The sequence below is a fragment of the Triturus cristatus genome, chromosome 1_1, assembly GCF_964204655.1.
Source record: "Triturus cristatus chromosome 1_1, aTriCri1.1, whole genome shotgun sequence".
Classification (NCBI taxonomy): Eukaryota; Metazoa; Chordata; class Amphibia; order Caudata; family Salamandridae; genus Triturus; species Triturus cristatus.
Genome location: NC_140579.1, coordinates 571,118,522 through 571,138,625, shown reverse-complemented (window position 1 = coordinate 571,138,625; position 20,104 = coordinate 571,118,522). Strand labels below are relative to the sequence as shown.

General features: G+C 47.7%; 1 protein-coding gene across 2 annotated transcripts in view; it reads left to right on the top strand.

Annotated features, from left to right (window-relative positions):
• LOC146870653 (protein phosphatase 1 regulatory subunit 12B-like) overlaps nt 1-20,104 on the top strand; it is a 353,358-nt gene that overhangs the window by 306,260 nt on the left and 26,994 nt on the right. The window contains exons 7-8 of one of the 2 annotated variants that reach the window (XM_085644766.1): nt 10,850-10,870; nt 11,051-11,191. The exons of the other annotated variant lie outside the window; for it this stretch is intronic. Coding sequence (XP_085500892.1) covers nt 10,850-10,870; nt 11,051-11,176 — 147 coding nt within the window. The 3' untranslated portion in view covers nt 11,177-11,191. Of the gene's footprint in view, nt 1-10,849; nt 10,871-11,050; nt 11,192-20,104 lie in introns of those variants that run through there. 2 annotated transcript variants of the gene reach the window in all.

The following is a 20,104-nucleotide window of genomic DNA, read 5'->3' as shown; positions in this document are numbered from 1 at the left end:
GACCTCCTGGTCACTAACTGAAGTTAGCTCCTTGTAGGCCCAGCGATTCTAGAGGCCCTAGGCCTTTTCCCTTTTCTGTTCGTGGTACTTATACCACTATTTTAGTATATGGTTCGAGCGGCCACCAGGGCCTATCCATATAAAGTGCAACTTCTGTGTATTCTACTGTAATCTTGTTTGACGATTTGTGCTCCTGTGCTCATAAAGAGACTAGGGGTTACTTTGAGAAATAAATACATATATATTTTGAATATATATCTGTGTGGTGTCCTTTCATTGGTATAAAAGGGGGTTGCATTTGGTAAAACAGCTGGCTTAACACGCTTCACGAGTTTAGCCTCAAAGACTGCTTAGCCTACGCTACCACTAGGGCAGCTAGTCCGAAAAGGTTGACTTACAACCACACCATAAGGGTTGCTTGGCATGGTACAAGGTGGTCACTTTAACTAGTGAACATCATATACCAGGCCAACTTCTCACAAGCGTACTCTCTAGTGCTTCTGTTTATTTCTATTTATTTAGTTTAGCAATTTTATATAGTGCTAACATGGCCTGGAGGTGTCCGAGCGCTTCACAATAAAGCTTTAACATGTCAGTAACAACCAGAAATATGCATGTCCACTAGAGGTTGAGTGATCAGCATGTTCGCCTCTTCCAGGACACAGAACGCATCACACATATTCATAGCAAAAAATAGCAATGGAAAGCAGGTGGTATATTACCATGTGAGGATCATCAATCGATAATACAGGTTGAGTTTTGTATGCGATTGCAGGGAGCATGAGGAGGGTAGGAGAGGTTTAGGCCAGGTGTTATTTAAAGAGAAGGTCTTTGAAGTCTTTTTTGAAGCTCATATGATATGGGGTCAGGCGGAGGCTTGACAGGCGGAAGTTCCAGGTTCTTGTGGTGCTTCTGGAGAAGGATTTGGTCATGGATCCCTCGTGCTTGAAGGGGGAAGGGTGTTTGAGGAGGAGCAATGGAGCGTTTCTTAAATTTGTCAGTGCCTGAGATTTTTAGTTTCTCGGAGAGGTACCAAGGTAAATAGGAATGAGGAGCTTTGACTGTTGCAGGAAGTTTAAAATTGAGCTCTCATCTGTATGGGAATCCACTGAAAGAAAGGGTGGAATAGGGGAGATATGATCCAATTTTGTGTGACTTGTCACAAAGTGGGCTGCTGCATGTATGACTGCTCTGAGTGGACCTTAGTGGACTTTTGGAATGCTGGAATCAAGTAGAATTTCTGGAGAGCATGAGTGACTGCACAACAGATTTAAGGTCTTGGCTGTGATGAGGTTCCGGATTTCCTAAAGCAGCCTTTGCTGGAATCTGGCATTCCAAGCAATGGAGGAGCTGTGGCTCTGGAGGTTAACAAATCTGTTGACGATGAAACCAAGTGCATACTGCAGTGTTCTATGTTCTCTCAACCTCTCCATTAATCTTTTTCTTTCACTCTTAGATCCAGTACATTCGCATATCACAGTGTTCATTACTTGGAATAGCTGTGAATAAGGCTCCACTGGTTCCTCACACTGATAAATAATGTTCTCCTTGGGTTACACATTACACACAGGCGACGGCACTGTTTTTCTGTTGCAAAGGCCTAGATTTGACCTGTGTGGGCTTCTGCGCAGATTTGACCTGTGTGGGCTTCTGCGCATGTGTCGGTGAAGTCTGCCGGGGTTACACATTTCTGGAAGTGAGCGGCCCATTTCTCAAATCCTGCGCATGCACAGCAAGTGCAACACTAACGAGAGCTGTGCTTCTTTATCCAGGCTTACAGACTGCAGCTGCTCTCTTTCAGCCCAATGCCCCCAAGCTCCTTACGTTGTAAACAGACTAGGAGCATGATCATTGATAACATATACTTTAAAATACAAAATATATATAAGCTCAAGCAACTAGTGAGAACCCTTGGTATCAAAATCAGTAAGGATCTCTCCATGCGCCCTCAGATCAGCTCCGTTGTCTCTTCATGTTTCCTCTCTTTACGAATTATCCGTAAGATTTCCCGTTTTTTTTCTGTCGATGCTCTCAAAATAATTGTTTTAGCCATGGTCCTCTCCCGCTTAGACTATGGCAACTGCCTTTATGCGGGTGTCCCCGCCTACGAGCTGCGACGCCTTCAAACCATCCAGAATCAGGCGGCTCGCCTCATTTACCAGCTCCCCAAATTTCACCACGCCTTCCCCCTTCTTAAATCCCTTCACTGGCTCCCCATCATGCACCGCACCCTTTTCAAAATGGGTTGCATAGTCTTCATGGCCCGGACCCACACTGCCCCTCTCTTCATCAACTCGCTGATCACCCCTTACATACCCAGCCGTACTCTCCGCTCCTCCAGCCAGGCTCTCCTCATCATACCCCGTTTTCGCAAGTCGAGAGCAGGTGGCACTAGGTTCTCTGTCCTTGCCCCCCGCTTCTGGAATGACCTCCCATTTTCCATCAGATCCATTACCTCCTACCCACTCTTTAGGAAGGCACTCAAGACTCACTTGTTCACCCTAGCGTTCCTCTCTCATTGATCCCCCTCACCCCTCCATCCGACTCCTGTAATCTTCCAGCGCCAGGAAACCGCTTGGTCACAGCGCGCTTTATAAGCACTTTCAACTTCAACTTCTAGTATACAAAAAGGTTCATTCCTTTCGCACCTGCATACAGTATTCAGCACATTCCATTGCAGCAAAGGAGTGTGAGAAAGATGTGCAGACACAAAGAGATGTGTTTTGCGAGATGAAAATGTATAATATACTTCTGCTACACAAACGCACCTGTAGCCACAAATTATTTTTTGGGCGGGGGGGTATTTGCTTAGTGACCTGAACATGGTTCTCTGGTCCTTTTGTGAGACAATGCAACTGGGTAGGTACGTAGGTGGCGTCGCCCAGCACTGCGTGGCATCTGTGCCTGGCGTTTCATGCGCTGTGCCTATATAGACGCCACCCCAGCTTACTGACATTGGTTCTTTTCTTTCCGCAGATCCATGGAGAGCTACCCCCAAACATTTTTGGACTGACCTTTTTTGACATTTTGTCAGTCTTTTTGAGAATCTTCTCCTGGTGTGGCAGGATGTCATCTAGGAAGGCTGACTTCAAGCCCTGAGGTGCCTGTCACCGGCAGATGTCGGTGACTGACCCACACATTGTTTGCCTCTAGTACCAAAAGAATGATCACAACGAAAAGACTTGTTGACTGCCGTGCCATGCACCCCAATGCCTTGCTCCCTCAAGCTCCTTACCACTTGACATGCAACGGCGCAACTGTATCCATTCTGGTCGAAAGGAAGGTCCTGGGATTGGTCATGGAGCCCAAGTTCCTTGTTGCACTCTAAGTCTCTGGTAAGCCCACAGAAAGAAGAAAAGGGAGAAGTCGAAGAAGTCTTTGACTTTGCCCCGTCCACCCAAGTCATCTAACGAGACGAGGGAGGGTCGTCATTCGAGGCCTGGCTCAGCGGTTGGACCTGCGTATTGGCCAGCTTCGCACCTCCCAGAGATTCTGGGAGCTGGAGGGACCCCCACCTAACTCTGTGAGTTCTATGAGGCCATGCACGTCATATTTGGGCACCTGTTCCTGCTGGTGTACCTTCGGGCCACGCGGGTGCGAGCGGGGACCCCACTAGTTCTCTACAAGTGATAATGTCCCCGGCTCCAGTTGGGCCCCTTGGTTCCACAGATGGATTCGGACTGGTGCTGGTCCTACCTCTACGACCTATCCTGGCACCAGTCCAGATGGTAACGCTACCGGTGCCGTAGGCGACCTCTGCTGTGCCATCCCCATTCACATCCTCGGGTGCTGTCAATGCCAGCTCCGGTGCTGACTGAGGCCCTGTCTTCAGGCCGTAGCCTGAGCCGTGTTCCTATGGACTGGGACTCCGGGAGGAGTGGGAGGGGTCGCTGGACCCTGAAGAATACCAGCCCCTAGACCCTAACATGGACTGGTGGGAGAATATGATGGACGCCAGCAGACTGGAATCCCTCCAGATACTACCATGGTTGTTCCTCCTACTGTGGCTACGAAGGAGGGAGCCTCTTTTGCTGTGCTAGTGAGAAGGGGTAGCTATGGTTCTGAACCTTGGCCTACCCTCAGTGGCAGTCAAGACTGTCTTGACAGCGGTGATTCAACCTGGAGTGAACCCCTCAGAAACACTTCTCCCATTTAATGAATCCTTCACAAATGTCCTGCTTGGGACTTGGTCCACACACTGCACAGGGGCTCTTGTGAACAGGACGATCACCGACTGCCTGGCCCCAAGGGACCCCAATTTCCTCACAAAGCAACCTACCCCAAGAGCTTAGTGTTTCAAGCTTCTACATACCATGGAAATCCTGCCACATTCCCTACCACTCCACTAGATAGGGAATCCAAGAGGCAAGGGGACTCCTTGGGAAAGAAAATGTTTTCTTCCACCAGCTTGGCACTGCAGTCTGTGAACACAGTGTGCCTTTTGGGCCATTACTCCCATGCTGCCCATGGTCCCAAAAAAAAAGAGGCCTTTCCCTACTCTCTCGAATTATTGCAGATGGGAGAGATGCAGTCAAATTCATGATCCCATGTGTTCTGGACATGAACGATTCACTGGGCAGAGTGGTTTCTTTGTCGGTGGCCATACAGTGACTTGCTGAGAACGACTGCCTTTTCTGGGTATGCCGAAGAAAGGGAGCCCTTTGATGGCTCCCGTCACTCTTCAGAGACAAGGCGGCCTCAGTGCTGGAGCACTTCAAGGATAGCAGGGATATGGCCAGGTCCTTGGGCCTTCCTATGGCCCCTTGCCAACCTCTTTCCGCCTTTTGCTCCATCCGTTGCCACGGAAGAGACTTCAAGCCGCGTCTTTACCAGACCAGCCACCAAGGTATGCAAGCTTCCTAGACTCTGCATGGCTGTTGACACGGTACCCACTTGCACCGTGAGTTGGGCAGCCAAAGATCAGACCAGCCCACACCTGTCTGTGTCCCACCCTCTTCCCCCCACCTCCCATTCTCACCCACGCTAGCAGCAGCCTCCATACCCCTTTAGGTTGCCCTCTGAACATCATGGGCACCTAGTGTGAGGCAGGATACACCAACACCTGCCCCACTGGAGGTCAATAACATCAGACCGCTGGGTTCTTCAGATTGTCTGAAAGGACTACTCCCTTCCTTCCGTGAACTCCCCTCCACCCATGCAACCCACTTGCGACAGGCTGATGGAGGAACATCTCTCCTTGCTCCACCAGGAAGTGGAGGCTCTCTTGTCCAAGGGAGCCATAGAGAGGATGCCGTTGCCAGAAGTAGGTCATGGTTGTTTTTCGAGCTACTTTCTGGTGCCCAAGGAGAGAGGCCTTCATCCAATCCTCGACCTGTGCCCTATTTCTTCCTCAAAAAGAAGTTCAAAATGCTCATACAGGTCCTATCTGCTCTGGTCCCAGGAGACTGGATGGTATAGTTGGGCTTACAGACACATTCTTCCACATTCCTGTCCTGCCTGCCCACAAGTGTTACCTACGGTTCACAGTAGCCCTCGAGCACTTTGTTTGCCGTGCTCCCTTTTGGCCTTAACAGCGCCCCTCTGGTGTTCACCAAGGTGATGGCGGTGGTTGCAGCTCATCTGCGGAGATCCGAGGTGCCAGTCTGCCCCTATCTCGATGATAGTTGAAAGCATGCTCCTCCCCAGGCGGTCATCTCCCACCTCCACCACCTGCACTCCCTGAGGTTCACTATCAGCGCGCCAAAGTCACAACTGACTCCATCTCAGACGCTCATTTTTGTCAGTGCTGTTCTAGACACTGTACAGTTTCGGGCCTATCCTCCTGAATGGTGAGTCAAGCATATTCAGGCTATGATACCAATGTTTCATCCTCTATCCTGGTTTTCGGTGAGGCTAACTCTGACACTGCTGGGACTCATGGCCTCTTGCATCCTGCTTGTGACACATGCCCGCTGGCATATGCTGGCTTTGCAGTGGGGCCTGTAGTTCCAGCGGGCAGAGCATCAGGTAATCTCTCTGACCTGGTCCAGATCGCGAAGGGAACTGTAAAATATCTGCAGTGGTGGTTAACGAACCACGATTGAGTCAGTGGCAGACCCCTCTCCTTTCCCCAACCAGATCTAACAGTGGTGACAGATGCGTCACTACTGGGATTGGGTGGCCATCTGGGAGAGGTGAAGATCAGAGGCCTGTGGTCTCCGGCGGAATCTGGACTCTACATCAACCTTCTGGAGGTCCGAGCGATCTAACCGGCATTAAAAGACTTTCTGCACTTCATCAAGAGAAAGCTAGTACAGGTATTCATGTACAACACCACCGCCTTGTGTTATTGCAATAAATAGGGCGGATGGGGTCTTGGGCGCATTGTCAAGTGGCCCTGTGGTTCTGGACATGGTTGGAACGTCAAGGCATATCCCTGGTGGTTCACCACCTGGTGGGCTTTCTGAACACCAGGGCAGACGAACTGAGCCGAAGATCCCTATCAGATTATAAATGGCGTTTGTCTGGAGGTGCTGCAAGTTCACTTTCAGCATTGAGGAGAGCCTTGGTTAGATCTGTTCTCTACCGCAAGAATGCGCAATGTCAGCAGTACTGATTGCTGGAGTTTCCAAGGCAGCTCTCGCTCAGAAGTGCTTTTCATCTCGAGTGGAACTCAGGCCTCCTGTACACCTTTCCACCCTTACCACTCCTGCCCAGCGCACTCAAGAAGATCAGGAACGACCAGGCCCAAGTTATCCTTGTGTCACCGGACTGGACTCTGAGGGTTTGTATCATGAGCTGTTGAGTATGGCCATCGGTCCTCTGATCAGGCTGCCCCTTAAGTAGGATCTTCTGTTGCAGCAGCAGGGTAGAGTTCTCCACCAGAACCCATCAACGCTTCGCCTTCACGCGTGGAGATTGAGCAGCGACAGTTGACAGCTTCTGACCTTCTGTCCACCGTCTGCCATGCTATCTTGGCAGTCAGACATCCCTCCACCGAAACTGAATACACCTGCCATTGGGGCACACAAAAGAGTTCCAGGTGGACGGCCAACTCTTTGTGAGGCATGTCAGAGTGAAGAAGGGTAAGGCCGTGCAGAAACGGACCATCTTCCGATGGATCGTGCTCTACATTAAGGACTGCTATGCATTAGTCAAAAAGCAACCTTCTAAGGGTTTGCGTGCTACGTCCACCAAAACTAAGGCTGCGAACACTGCATTAGCACGCAGAGTTCCAGTCTGGTTATCTACCAGGCAGCAACGTAGGCTTCTCTACACATGTTCAAAAAGCATTACTGCTGGGACAGTCTGGTCCATTGGGACGGGCACTATGCGTGTGCGGTCCTTTCTCTTGTGAAACAGGTTTGTAGACCCAACTCCACTGAGTTATTGCTTGGGTATCTGTTCTAAGGTAAGGAATCCGCGGCTAGAAGTCTCTTAACAGATCGTCAAGTTATTTTATTTTTGTAACGCCATATCTGATAGAGACACTATCTAGCTGCAGATTCCTTACTGTTCCACCCATCCTCCCCGCTCTGCGAGCAGATTTCTAGGGACAGGGCTGTTTCACTTTTAGGGCTTTAGTTTTCCACGCCAGTGGTCAGTGTTCTTTGTGGCTCTGCGCTCCTGGTGTGAAAAGTTGCAAAAAGAAACTGTTGTTAACACATTAGTTTGGCACCTGTATAGGCGAAGTGCATGTCATTTCTGGCACCGACTACGCATAACGTCACCACCTACCGGCGCGCAGTGGTAGTGCTCACAAACAAAAATTGGGATGAAGTCGAGGTAATTCTAATGGAAGGAATTTGCGGCTAGATAGTCTCTACCAGTTATACGTTACCAAAGGTAAGTAACTTGTTCTTCAAGGCCTTACCATGTATCTGAACAAAATAACATGAAGTCATGCAGCAGTAGTGAAAAAGTACACCCCTTAGCACATTAAATACTTTTTTTGTTTTTAATTTGATTGTTAATTCATTTTGCACATGTGTAAATAATACTGGCTTACATCTAGTTGTGCAGGCACATTTATGGGTCTTTTCATGCATAATCAGATTTTAAGTAGACTGCAAGATTCGTCCACACAGAAAGCACAGGAAAATCATAGGTAAGAGCACTGCAAGGTCCCAGTCAAATACTCAGCAGAGGAATCCCATCTAAGTCACATTTAAGAGCTGTCCAAATGTCCCTAACCGATAATATATGCACAACGATAGATTTAACATTGCAGTGCAAACCTATTTTACACGCATCCTGGAAAACAGCAATGCAAGCTTTGCTCTTACACATGAATTCCATCACTATGTGCGTGTTACAGTATTTATGAAGAGCAGAGTTGTCTCACACTGACGTGAGGATTTCAACCACTCTTGCTACCAAATACATTTAAGAGTTCGTTGGTGTTACCTGTCTCGGTTTCTAAAACTTGTATTTTTGATTGCTGAAATAGTGAATATTTTTTTGCTTTTACTGTCTTGCTTAAGAAAACCAGTTGGTCAGCAAAAAGGCTCTTTCAGGCATGCAGATGTGCAGGTCACTATTGCTGAGGTAGTTGGGATGAAATTTGGTAGATTCATAAATTGTTACTGTGTGGGTAACTATTTAGAGCTTGTGATGGATTCTCACATGCCCTGGCACAGTAGCATCTTTTGTGTTTAGTTTTAATGCAATAGTCGCCAAACTTTTTAATGCTGCGCCCACTTATGTTAAAAAAAAATATATATTATTTGGACCCCCAGAATGTCAAGTATTTTATCACATTTATTCTATGAATATTAAATAATACAAGGAAGCTAAAAAAATAATGGGCCTCTAACAAATGCAAAAAAGCTAATTCGCATTAGTACTTTTTAATTTTTCACAATAAATCCATGTGGAGTTAAACATAGTAAGCATGCCAAACATGTCAATTAAGATCACCGGGAAAAGGGAAGTATTAAGAATAAATGTTGTGCTATCTTGTATTTTCCTTTTTCTTACAATACATACTACATGCAAATGTGAAAACATTGTAACAAGGGAACCAAAATATGAGTATCGAAGAAATTTTGACAAAAAATTATAGATCTTATTCCTTTTTTATTTTCCCACATTATCAGACCAAGAGAGCTCTGTCATGTTAAAGCTCCAGCCAGTAATGAATGGCATTGAAGCACAAAGCGCATTGCATGCTGGAATTTGTGAGCCCATCATTACATTGTTAAATGTGAAACTACAATGCACTGTAGCTAAAATGCCAGAGCTGCCTGAAGTTGTTTTACTAGTAATGAGGCCGACTTGAAAGCTTACAGTATTCAAACATTTCAGTTAAGTTTAGCTATTCATTTAAAAAACACTCACAAATATGCTATTGCCAACACTTTAATGTCAATTTGGTATCCTTACTAGTGCCTATATGTTTTCCTTTTATCAGAAATTGGGGAGAATTATTTGATGAGTATTTGCAGCCTTACTCCTTTGACACCTTCTCCTGGCCAGGAAATGATTGACAAAGTTACTGATGGTCCATTACAGTGTGGCTATATCCTACTCTTTCTTCTTTCATTGAAATCCATTGTTTTTCTATATTTTGATTGTCTTTGTTCCCTAACGACATACAACATTTTACTTTTGGTCTGAGCACCCCTGACATGAATGTATGCCCCGTTCAGGGGCCTGTCCCACAGTTTGAAGAGTTCTATTTTAGAGGATGCCTACCTGTGGATATCTCAAGCTTTACTGCTCTCTGATGCTACAGCTTGTACGATTGTTGTAACCTGTCTGTGTCCATCCATGCAAGCTCATTAATCGATTCATTTACTACCAATTCATCTAGCTATCCATTCAGGCACAAATATTGATGCAAGTGCTCATCTAGCCATGCCCTCTGCCATTCACCTGTTCATCCATTCACGTGAGCCGAAGTTTCTCCAACCCTTTACTTATTCTCACATTTACCCGCTCAACCAGCCACACATTGCCGCAAAAACTCCCCAGTCAATGAAGAAACACCATAAATAAAAATGACCAGACCTATGGGCTGCCAAAGCTTTTTCATAGAGCTTCCCACAGAGGACCTTTCCATCTCTAAAGAGAGTCAATATGATTGCCACCCTATAACATTTCTGTAAAATACCCTTTAGCTCTCTTCCAGATTGTCTCACAGCGTAAACTGCATTTTAAACTATCACTCAGTCACCGTTCCATACTTTGCCTATTCTTTTTGAAGGGGTTTCATGGCATTATTAAGCAACCTTACAGAGCACCCCTGAATTCAAAATCAACCCTCTGCTGACATTTGTAATCAAAATAGACTGTTGATGGAATTTGGAAATGCTGACTACTTTGTATTCCAAATGTTTTTTTTGGTCAAATAACAGGCTCTTCAGAGGTAGCCTACCTCCTGTTTTTTGTCACTCTTGTTTTACACTGATAGACTTGTTTCCCCACATATAACATGTAAAGGTGAATGTGAACTGCTTGATTCACTGATCAGTTCTGATGCACTAACTCACTACTTTTATCATCATAAAATACAGATTAGCAAAAAAAGCAATGTCCTGAGCCTTAAAACTGCAAATTACAGAGCAGTTGCGGGAAGTGTTCTCGGTAGCATGCTTACTTTAAATTATTTGTAAACAGTTGTTTTACATATGGCTCAAACAATCGTATTCAAACCGTTTCTCCTCCGAAGCCACTGCTGCATATTATTTGAAGATGGTCAACACTAAGTCACAACACTGAGCTAGAACCCTAGCTCCCAGAATCCCATGCTCCTCTTTGAATCAGAATCTTTTGGTTAGTCGCTATGTAATGCAAATAAAATGTGTTTTCTTTACAAGGTGTGGAATTTTGTGTTCCTCAATGTTATCTGTGTGGCCTCCCCATGAATTAAGTTGGGTCTAAAAACAAATGGCTTTTTTATTTGTAGGCAGGTGCTCCTCCGACCATGGTCCTCTACTTTTTCTTCCTGCACTTTCTACTAAATGATGTTCTTGTTATGGCTGTGCCTAAATACTAATTCACTTTTGCGTTTCCCACTTTCCTTTCTTTGGTCTTTCTCTGTCTTCTACCTGTTTTCTCTCATCCCTCTGTCTGTCCATCCTTCCTCTCCATGCCTCACCCTCCGCAGAACCTTCATCAGTTGAAACAGATTCAGGTACTGCGGCAGATGAACGAGCAGCTGCTGATGGAGAACAGGGCCCTGACCCGAGTGGTAGCCAAGCTCTCTGAGGCGGCAGAGACCGAGGAGTTCTAGCTCACGTGCCTTCCTCTTCATTTTGCATCTTCACTCTACTCTTCCAGGCAGGTTTACACTAGTTCGCACTAGTTGCTGTCTCTCCTGTTCTCCTTCTCAAAACTGGAGCCACTTTCACTGCATGAACATTCCTGTCTTGTGACTGAATGCACCACTTACTTCTACTCCTGTGTTTTCTTTTTAGGTCTCGCTGAGACAGCGAAAGCTGTCTCTTTGAGACATTTTGTAAGTGAGTTTTTGAAAGTGCTTCCCATGGCATAGAGCTACAGTGCACGAGGCGTGCACGCGCACAAAGCAGCCATATAGCTTTATGTCGCTCTCCCTCGTAGCCCCTCTCCGCCCCCTTCCCTGCTGCTATTTCACACCAGTTTTCCTCAGAAGTCCCGCTTCCCTCCCCCCCCACACCATCGCGTCTCGCGTGTCAAAATAGCTAGTGTTTATTTCTCTCGTATGTTTGTCACTTAGGAAACCCTACCCCTTGCCATTCGCTTAAGACTTTACGTTTCCAGCTCATGGCACTGCTTTTTCACAGGGTCTTAATTGTTGCACACTTGCAGATGCCGGTCTCCGTGACACCTTCTCTGCTCCTCATTCTGTCCACCGAGGCCTCTAGTGTCAGTGGTATAGTTTCTGTGCGTTTAGTGATGACGGACGAGGAGTCACAGAGACCCGCCTGAAGGGCAGCGTCACCCTTCCTCGCGCGGTGAAACGTCCTCACGCGGTGAAACCTGTTATTACTCGAGAAACGAGGGTAGACTTGTTAATATATGCAGTGCATTCCTCTCGAAAGAGCCCCCCTGTCAGTGGAGGATTCCACGAGTGAGAACATTCAAAGTTCAAACATGTTCTTTTTCTTGAAGTAAATCCAGTCGTAAGAAGTTGTGTTCTTAAGAAATAGAGCCATCGGCTTTTCAAATAGAGCGATAATAGGATATAGAGATAAAGCAAAGCAGACTTTTATTATTGTTTACTAGACGCTTGTATTTTGTAAAATAATCTTGCTGTGGTCTTGTCTGTTTTAATTTTAACATGTGTTCCAATTGTCCGCACACCAACAGTCCATAAATCACTCAAGCCAATTAATTGAGAAGGTTTTTGAGTCTGAGAATGTTTTGGTCGAGCAGTGTGGTGGTATTTTTTTTTTCCGGGATCAAAAACATATTTTTCTTTCAGTACGCATGGAGGGTAAAAGCAACAGATTGGCTGTTTTCCCTTGCACTTTTTCTTTGTTCGGGAAGCCAAGTTAAATAAACATGTTTTTCTAAGCCTTTCTGTGGTGAAAGCTGTGACCGATGACGCAGCTGAAACGAAGGCCATTTGCCCGGGCGCCACACCTTTTGTCTGGGCCGGGCTGCATGGCCCTGCTCACTGAGGGCTGTGGCGGCGCTAGCTTTCGTACAGATGCCCTACGAGACAAGAGTCTTTTCAAAGCGAGTGACAGCAAAAACTTTCGGAAGTTTAATGAGGATTCCCGGAGGCCTGTGTCCTTCGCAGATTGCCCGGGTCCTTTCATCAGTGATATTTGATGGACAAATAGACCAAATGCAAGGACAAAAATTCTATCAATCAATCAATGACACTTGTAGAGCGCGCTACATACCCGTAGGGTCTCAAGGCGCTGGGGGGGGGGGGGGGGTGCCGCTACTGCTCGAACAGCCAGGTCTTCAGCTTCTTCCTGAAGGAGAGGTGGTCTTGGGTCAGGCGCAGGTCGGTCGGGAGGGAGTTCCAGGTCTTGGCGGCCAGGTAGGAGAAGGACCTTCCTCCTGTGGTCGCTCTTCGGATGCGGGGGACGGCGGCGAGGGCGTGGTTGGCTGATCGGAGGTGGCGTTTGGGAGCGTAGAAGTTGATCCGGCTGTTGAGGTAGCTCGGGCCTTGGTCGTGTAGGGCTTTGTGTGCGTGGGTGAGGAGGCGGAAGGTGATTCTTTTGTTGACGGGGAGCCAGTGAAGGTCTCTCAGATGTCCGGAGATGTGGCTGGTTCGTGGGATGTCGAGGATGAGTCTGGCTGAGGCGTTCTGGATCCGCTGGAGTCTCTTCTGGAGCTTGGCGGTGGTACCGGCGTAGAGGGCGTTGCCGTAGTCCAGTCGGCTGGTGACGAGGGCCTGGGTGACGGTCTTCCTGGTCTCGGTGGGGATCCACCAGAAGATCTTCCGTAGCATGCGTAGGAAGTTGAAGCACGCCGAGGAGACGTTGTTGACTTGCCTGGTCATGGAGAGGGAGGAGTCCAGGATGAAGCCCAGGTTGCGTGCATGGTCTGTCGGTTTGGGTGCGGTGCCCAAGGCGGGAGGCCACCAGGAGTCGTCCCAGGCGGAGGGTGAAGAGCCGAGGATGAGGACCTCCGTCTTGTCAGAGTTCAGTTTCAGGCGGCTGGTCGTCATCCACTCGGCTACCTTTCATCCCTTCGTGCAGGTTGGCTCTGGCGGAGGCGGAGGCGGGGTCGTTGGTCAGGGAGAGGATCAGCTGGGTGTCGTCGGCGTAGGAGATTATGCTGAGGTTGTGTTTGCGTGCGATGGCCGCGAGGGGGCTCATGTAGATGTTAAAGATGGTGGGGCTCAGAGATGATCCTTGAGGGACGCCGCAGATGACTTCGGAGGCCTCTGACTTGTACGGTGGTAGGCGGACTCTCTGTGTTCTTCCGTCGAGGAAGGAGATGATCCATTCCAGCGCCTTGTCCTGGATTCCGATGTTGCTGAGGCGCTGTACTAGGGTGCGGTGGCAGACAGTGTCGAATGCCGCGGAGAGGTCTAGGAGGATGAGGGCCGCTGTTTCTCCATTGTCCATCAGGGCTCGGATGTCATCGGTGGCGGCGATGAGGGCGGTCTCGGTGCTGTGATTGGCTCGGAAGCCGGACTGTGAGGGGTCGAGGGATCCATTTGTCTCGAGGAAGGCGGCCATCTGCTTGTTGACGGTCTTCTCGATGACTTTGGCTGGAAACGGGAGGAGCGAGATGGGGCGGTAGTTCTTGAGTTCGGTGGGGTCCGCTGTTGGTTTCTTGAGTAGAGCGCTGAGTTCGGCGTGCTTCCAGCTCTCAGGGAAGGTGGCGGTGTCGAAGGATGTGTTGATGATGTCTCGCAGGTGGGGTGCGATGACCGCGTCGGCCTTGTTGAAGACGTGGTGAGGGCAGGGGTCGGTCGGTGATCCGGAGTGGATGGAGTTCATCGTGCGGATGGTGTCTTCGGTGCTGATCGGGGTCCAGGCGTGGAGGGTGGTGGTGGGGGGTGGTTGTTCGGTCATGGTGTGCGTTGGTTGGTTGTTGAAGCTGTTGTGTATGTCCGCGATCTTGTTGTGGAAGTATGAAGCGAGGGAGTTGCAGAGGTCTTGCGATGGGGTGATGTCGTTGTTTCCTGCGCTGGGGTTGGAGAGCTCTTTCACGATGTTGAAGAGTTCCTTGCAGTTGTGTGCGTTGTTGTCCAACCTGTCCTTGAATGCTGTTTTCTTGGCGGCGCGGATCAGCTGGTGGTGCTTCCGGGTGGCAAGCTTGAAGGAGGTCCTGTTGTCCGGTGTAGGTTCCCTTCTCCAGACTTTCTCGAGGGCTCGGCAGTTCTTCTTGGAGCTCTTAAGTTCGTCGGTGAACCACGGGGCTTTCTTGCTGCCGGGTCTGCTGGGCGGGGTCCTCAGCGGGGCGAGCTCGTCCGCGCAGATGCTGATCCACTTCGTGAGGTTGTCGGCGGCCTGGCTGGGGTTCGCTGAGCTGGCAGGAGGGTGCTGGCTCAGGGAGGTGGCGAGCTGGTCTGCTGTGATCTTGTTCCAGCTTCTGCGGGCGGCTTGTTGCTGGTGGTGGTGGGTCGTCGTTCTCTTGAAGGTGAAGTGGACGCAGCTGTGGTCCGTCCATTGAAGCTCTGTGGCGTGGCTGAAGTCGATGTCTGTGCTGGAAGAGAAGACTGCGTCGAGTGTGTGTCCGGCGAGGTGGGTGGGGGTGGATACCAGTTGCTTGAGTCCAAGATTGGCGAGGTTGTCGAGCAGGGTGCTGGTGTTGCGGTCGTTGTTGTTCTCTGCACAAGGAAATCGGCACAAAGGAAATCGGCCTCCTCGACAATAGGGTTAATGGCACTCTCGCCCCTGTGAAAGCCATAATGTAATAGTAAACTAAATGAAGAGGGCGTTCTTTACACTTGCCAAATGCTCCTCTGCTTATTCAGCTTTTTCAGCAGACCTAAGGGTGAGAAAAGACAATAAGTAATCATATTATCGAGGCCTTTCATTTTCTTACACTCTGTTGGTCCTGCTCTCCTTCGCCCCCAATGCATAATGTTATAATAGCCAACAATTGGACATGGCATCATTCAATTAAAAAAGGCAGGTGCAGGAAAACGGCAAGCATGCTAGTGGTGAGTGAAGTTTGTTTTCCAGGTCATTGTTCATGCTGTCGATATAGTTAGCTAAATCTGAGTGGTTTTTTTTCTAAAACTGGCCATCTATTACCAACTTTTTTTGGACATGCACTTCCGGCCTTTCACTGGAAGATTGTTGTAGCACTTATTGTGAGTAGGCCTATCTCCGAATGTTCCATTTAGATTTTTCCAATTTTCTACCGCCATATGTGATTTTAGAATAAATATATATTGCTGGGTACTATCTTGCTTCTTGAACTATGCATCAGGGTCGCAGACAGCCCTAGAAAAAGTCTGCACAGATAGACAAATATAAAAAACTCACAACACAGATAGAAAAGATCCTTACAGATAGCGAACAGGAAAATAAATGGACACTAATATGCGAAATGATTTGTAAGTCATCCCCTCATCACTCAAGTTATTCAATTTACTTTTGAAAAAGGAGCCAGTGTTTCTGAGCTCATCTACACCGAGTACCAGTCTCCGTTCTTCTGGGGCGTTGACGCTTCTGTTAATTGCACATGACTGCACCTCTCATGCACTTTATTACCCACCAAAACAGACGAGAGGCAGTATCCAAAATTAATATTTTTTATTATATAGTAATGTGACAGCAGTAAAGAGCCAACACGTGTTTCACAATATTTATTGTATCATAAGGGCCATATAGACAGTTATAAATCACTACAATAAAAGCAGAACAAGCATTTGCAATGCAACAGGTCTCGCATTTACGTGAGTTTTAGCTGATGGCATTGTAAATGAAATGCCTTTTATTTATGTTTTTTTTTCTTTAAACATAAATTTAATGCATTGTCATTTACAATGCCAACAGCTTAAACTCTGGTAAATGCGAGACCTATTGCATTGCAAATGCTTGTTCTAAATGGTTCTAGTTTATTTATTGAAGAAGGACATCTGTATGGGAAAAATTGGCAAAGGCATTTTTATTTATTGGGCATACATTCTTACAGCCTACTTCTGTTAGAGTGATCTGGCAAAAATATTGGGTACTTAAGGCCCAAATAGGAGTGGCCCTCCTACCACATTGGATGAAAATCACTTTGGGGAAATAGCACGGAAAGGCTGGTGGCACTCACATATGCAAAAACATTTCTGATGGATACTTCTAACTGTGGATTCCTCACCTTATGACTACTGGTAGGTACCAAACTGGATCCAGATATTTTTGTCAGCAATTCCATCTTGTGCCATTAGGTGGCATCATGCAGCTCTCCCTCGACTCTGTTCCACCCAGAAAATGACTGGAGCCACATATAGCCGCTACCCCAGCGCGCTAATGTTAATTCCTTTCTTAGCTCGCCTTTTGACGTGAGTGCAGTGCTCCCTCCCTTGTTTTCTGTCTTTTGACAAAACGTATTTTTGCAAAACCTTATACAATTTGCAAGGTACATGTCTCCCTCTAATATCTAATACTACAGGCTTCAAACTTTCCAAGGACCAACGTAAGCTGATGGTGGTGGCAGACCCCCACCAGATAGGTCTCTGGTGTTTAGGTTCCCCACCTGACTGGAGTTTTCTGACGACTGCACTAGAATGAACCTGAAGTCACCCAAACCAATGACGCCACGCTGTGTGTCTCTGAACACAGTGAGAAAGCTTGTAGGTGCCGATATCACTCCTGGTAGCAGACCCAAGCACGTTTTGCTCCCGAGGCTGTCATTGAGAGAGGTCCTTTTCCCACTAAGCGTCATCAGTTGAAGTCCAAGCAAAAACATGAGTCTAAACGTGATTGCCTTCTTCCCGCCACTCTTGCCAAGAAAAGTCACATGGATGTACCGATTCCTCCGGTTCTAGACACCGGTCCCCTCCATGAAGCCAATTGCTCAGCTCATCGCATTGCAACCAGAGTTCCTGGGTACGTTGACGACACCGGAACAGGTACAAGCCTCCATTGAGGTCATATTGCACATTAGGCACCTCACCGGCCTTTTCTGGTTCACATATGTGCCCCAACGATCCAAAGAGGCCTCCAGTCAGACTACCTCTGTTGGATTCATCCACGACTGCACCACTTGACCCCAGTGACTCCGCGGCCACCTATCCCCACTACTCACCCACCACAAAGATCCTTGTCGGTTTGAGTGCATCTGCACCAGCAGAAGAACCAAGTGCCTTTTCATACTCTTTAGCAAATCCACCATGGCCTCAAATGAGGTTGTGCCCACCTTGATCTCAGACGCAGCCTATACAGCCCCATTCAGACTGGGATGGCCATTGCCACTAGCATCACATTTTTCAGATCCAGAACCCCATGATAGTTGTAACTGGAATGACTTCCCAACTTTATGAAAAGGAGAAATTGGTTTGTGGCATGTGTAGCTGTAGATACACAAGCTGTTTATACTCTTACATCTGTTGGGCTCGAACTTGTGCAACCTTTTTTTTTATTTTCGAAGTTTTTGAGTCGCAAGGTATAGTGACTCCACTTACTACTGGTAATACACATGGACATTGGCTTCATTGTTAGATTGTTTTTCCTCCACCGTCTGGTTCGGCTGTGTCTACCAAGCTGCAGATTGATGGCTCATGGTGAGTGTTTTTAGGCCCATTCGGATTCTCTAGACCCATTGGTAAAGCAATTGTGCAAATTACCTTTTCAGAATCTTCATGCTACCCCGTCTCAAAAACAAGGATCTCTTCGACACCCTGTCTAGGGCGTTGCCCCCATGAGGCCTACTGTCGTCTTCTGAGCCGAGAATGTTCAGTCCATAATAGAAAAGACTCCATTTTGGAACTGTCCAATGTTGATCCCTGGACAGACCTCCACCAAGTGTTTAACCTCTGTCTGTCTCTGGACCATAACAAGGACTCCTGCTACACCTGCCTCACTGTTCAAAAAAAGACACTGTGTTTTCACCTAGACCAACGCCTCGCTCATTGACCCATGGTGCAGCCAGAAGGGGACGACAACCCCGATCTCTTCAGGAACCAGGACACTGCACAAGAACCAGGGCCTTTGGCCAACCATCCTCTGCATTGCAGTTCTGAAGCCAGTTCACACTCGGTCCCTGAAACCAGAGACCCCTAGAATGTCAAGGTTCGAATGAGGAAGACATCTCCCTTGAGTATGACATCACGCCATGTTGGCCCCACCAACCACTGGAGCTCCTGGACGTTCAATTAGTACTCAAGGCTTTCTTCTTCTGCATTCAGCACAAGGTAGTCCTTAGCCATGCAGACAATATCACTGTCCTGTACTACCTTCAGAAACATGAGGGAACACGACACTCCTAAGTTATCCGCAAAATCACAGCGTATTTGGCGGTGGGCACTCCATCAGTGAGTCCATCTTCTGGCGGAGTACGTACTTGGAGTGGACAATGACTTTGCAGACATGCTCAGGAGGATGCAGCAACATGTCCAGTAGGGGAACTCCACCCGCAAGCCCTTCACCCATACTTCTGCTGTTGGGAGTTTCCAGATGTAGACTTCTTCACCACAGTTGAGAATGCCAAATACCCATGCTTGACCTCCTGGTACTCACAACCCCGGGGCAATGCACTATGGACAAACTGGTCTGTGGTGTTTTTCCTATCCTTTTCTGCCTCTCCCACTTTTTCTGTTCGCGGTTTGGAAGCTTAGGCAAACATCCCTCACTCTCATCCTAGTGGCTTCCACTTTGGCAGGACAGCCGTGGTTCACCACCCTTCTCGAGTTATCTTTAGTGCCCTACAAGAAGCTGCCCATCCAGCTCGACCTTCTCATGTAGAACCAGGGCACAATCAGACACTCTTACCTCAGACTGCCTAATCTTGTGATTGGGCTTCTGAGGTCCTAGAGTTTTGATACCACAACCTTCTTGCATGACCATCCTAAATATGGCACGCAGACCTACAACGCAGGCCTGCTGTGCAGCCAAATGGAAGAGGTTTGTCCACTACTGCCTTGCAAAGCACATCAGCCCTCTCGTGGCACCTCCCCAAGACGTTATCTGCTTCACTTGCAGAAGTGAAGTCTCGCATATACATCCATCAGACCTCCTCTAGCTGCAGTTGCTGCTTATCTTCAGAATAGGGGACACACTTTATTTTTACAGGGTTCCAGTTATTCAGTCCTCCATGGAAGGACTCAAGAGTCATTCCAACCAGCGTACCACCTGCCCCATGAGGAACATCACCATTGTACTCACAAGGCTCATGGGCTCTCTTTTCAAAACACTTCAGACATGCCCTTTACAGTTTCTTTTGTGGTATGTAGCCTTCCTAGTAGCCGTCACTTCCCTCAGGCTTGTAAGTGAGCTTCAGACTATAACCTTGGAGGAACCTTTCTCTCAGGTTCATAAGGATATAGTAGTCTTTAGAATAAGCCCCAAATTCCTCCCTAAATAGTCTCTACCTTAAACTATAGAACTACCTGTGTTCTTCCCACACTCAGATTCAGTGGCAGAGAGGGCTCTTCACATATTTGATGTCAAGAGAGTCCTCATGTATTACATTGATTGGACAAAACCTTTTCGTAAAGCACAACAGCTGATTGTTTCTCTCCAAACCACACAAGGGCCACACACTCTCCTTAGCAAGCAAAGCCCGGTGGCTCGTCAAATGCAGCCAATCCTGTTGCAATAGCCAAGAG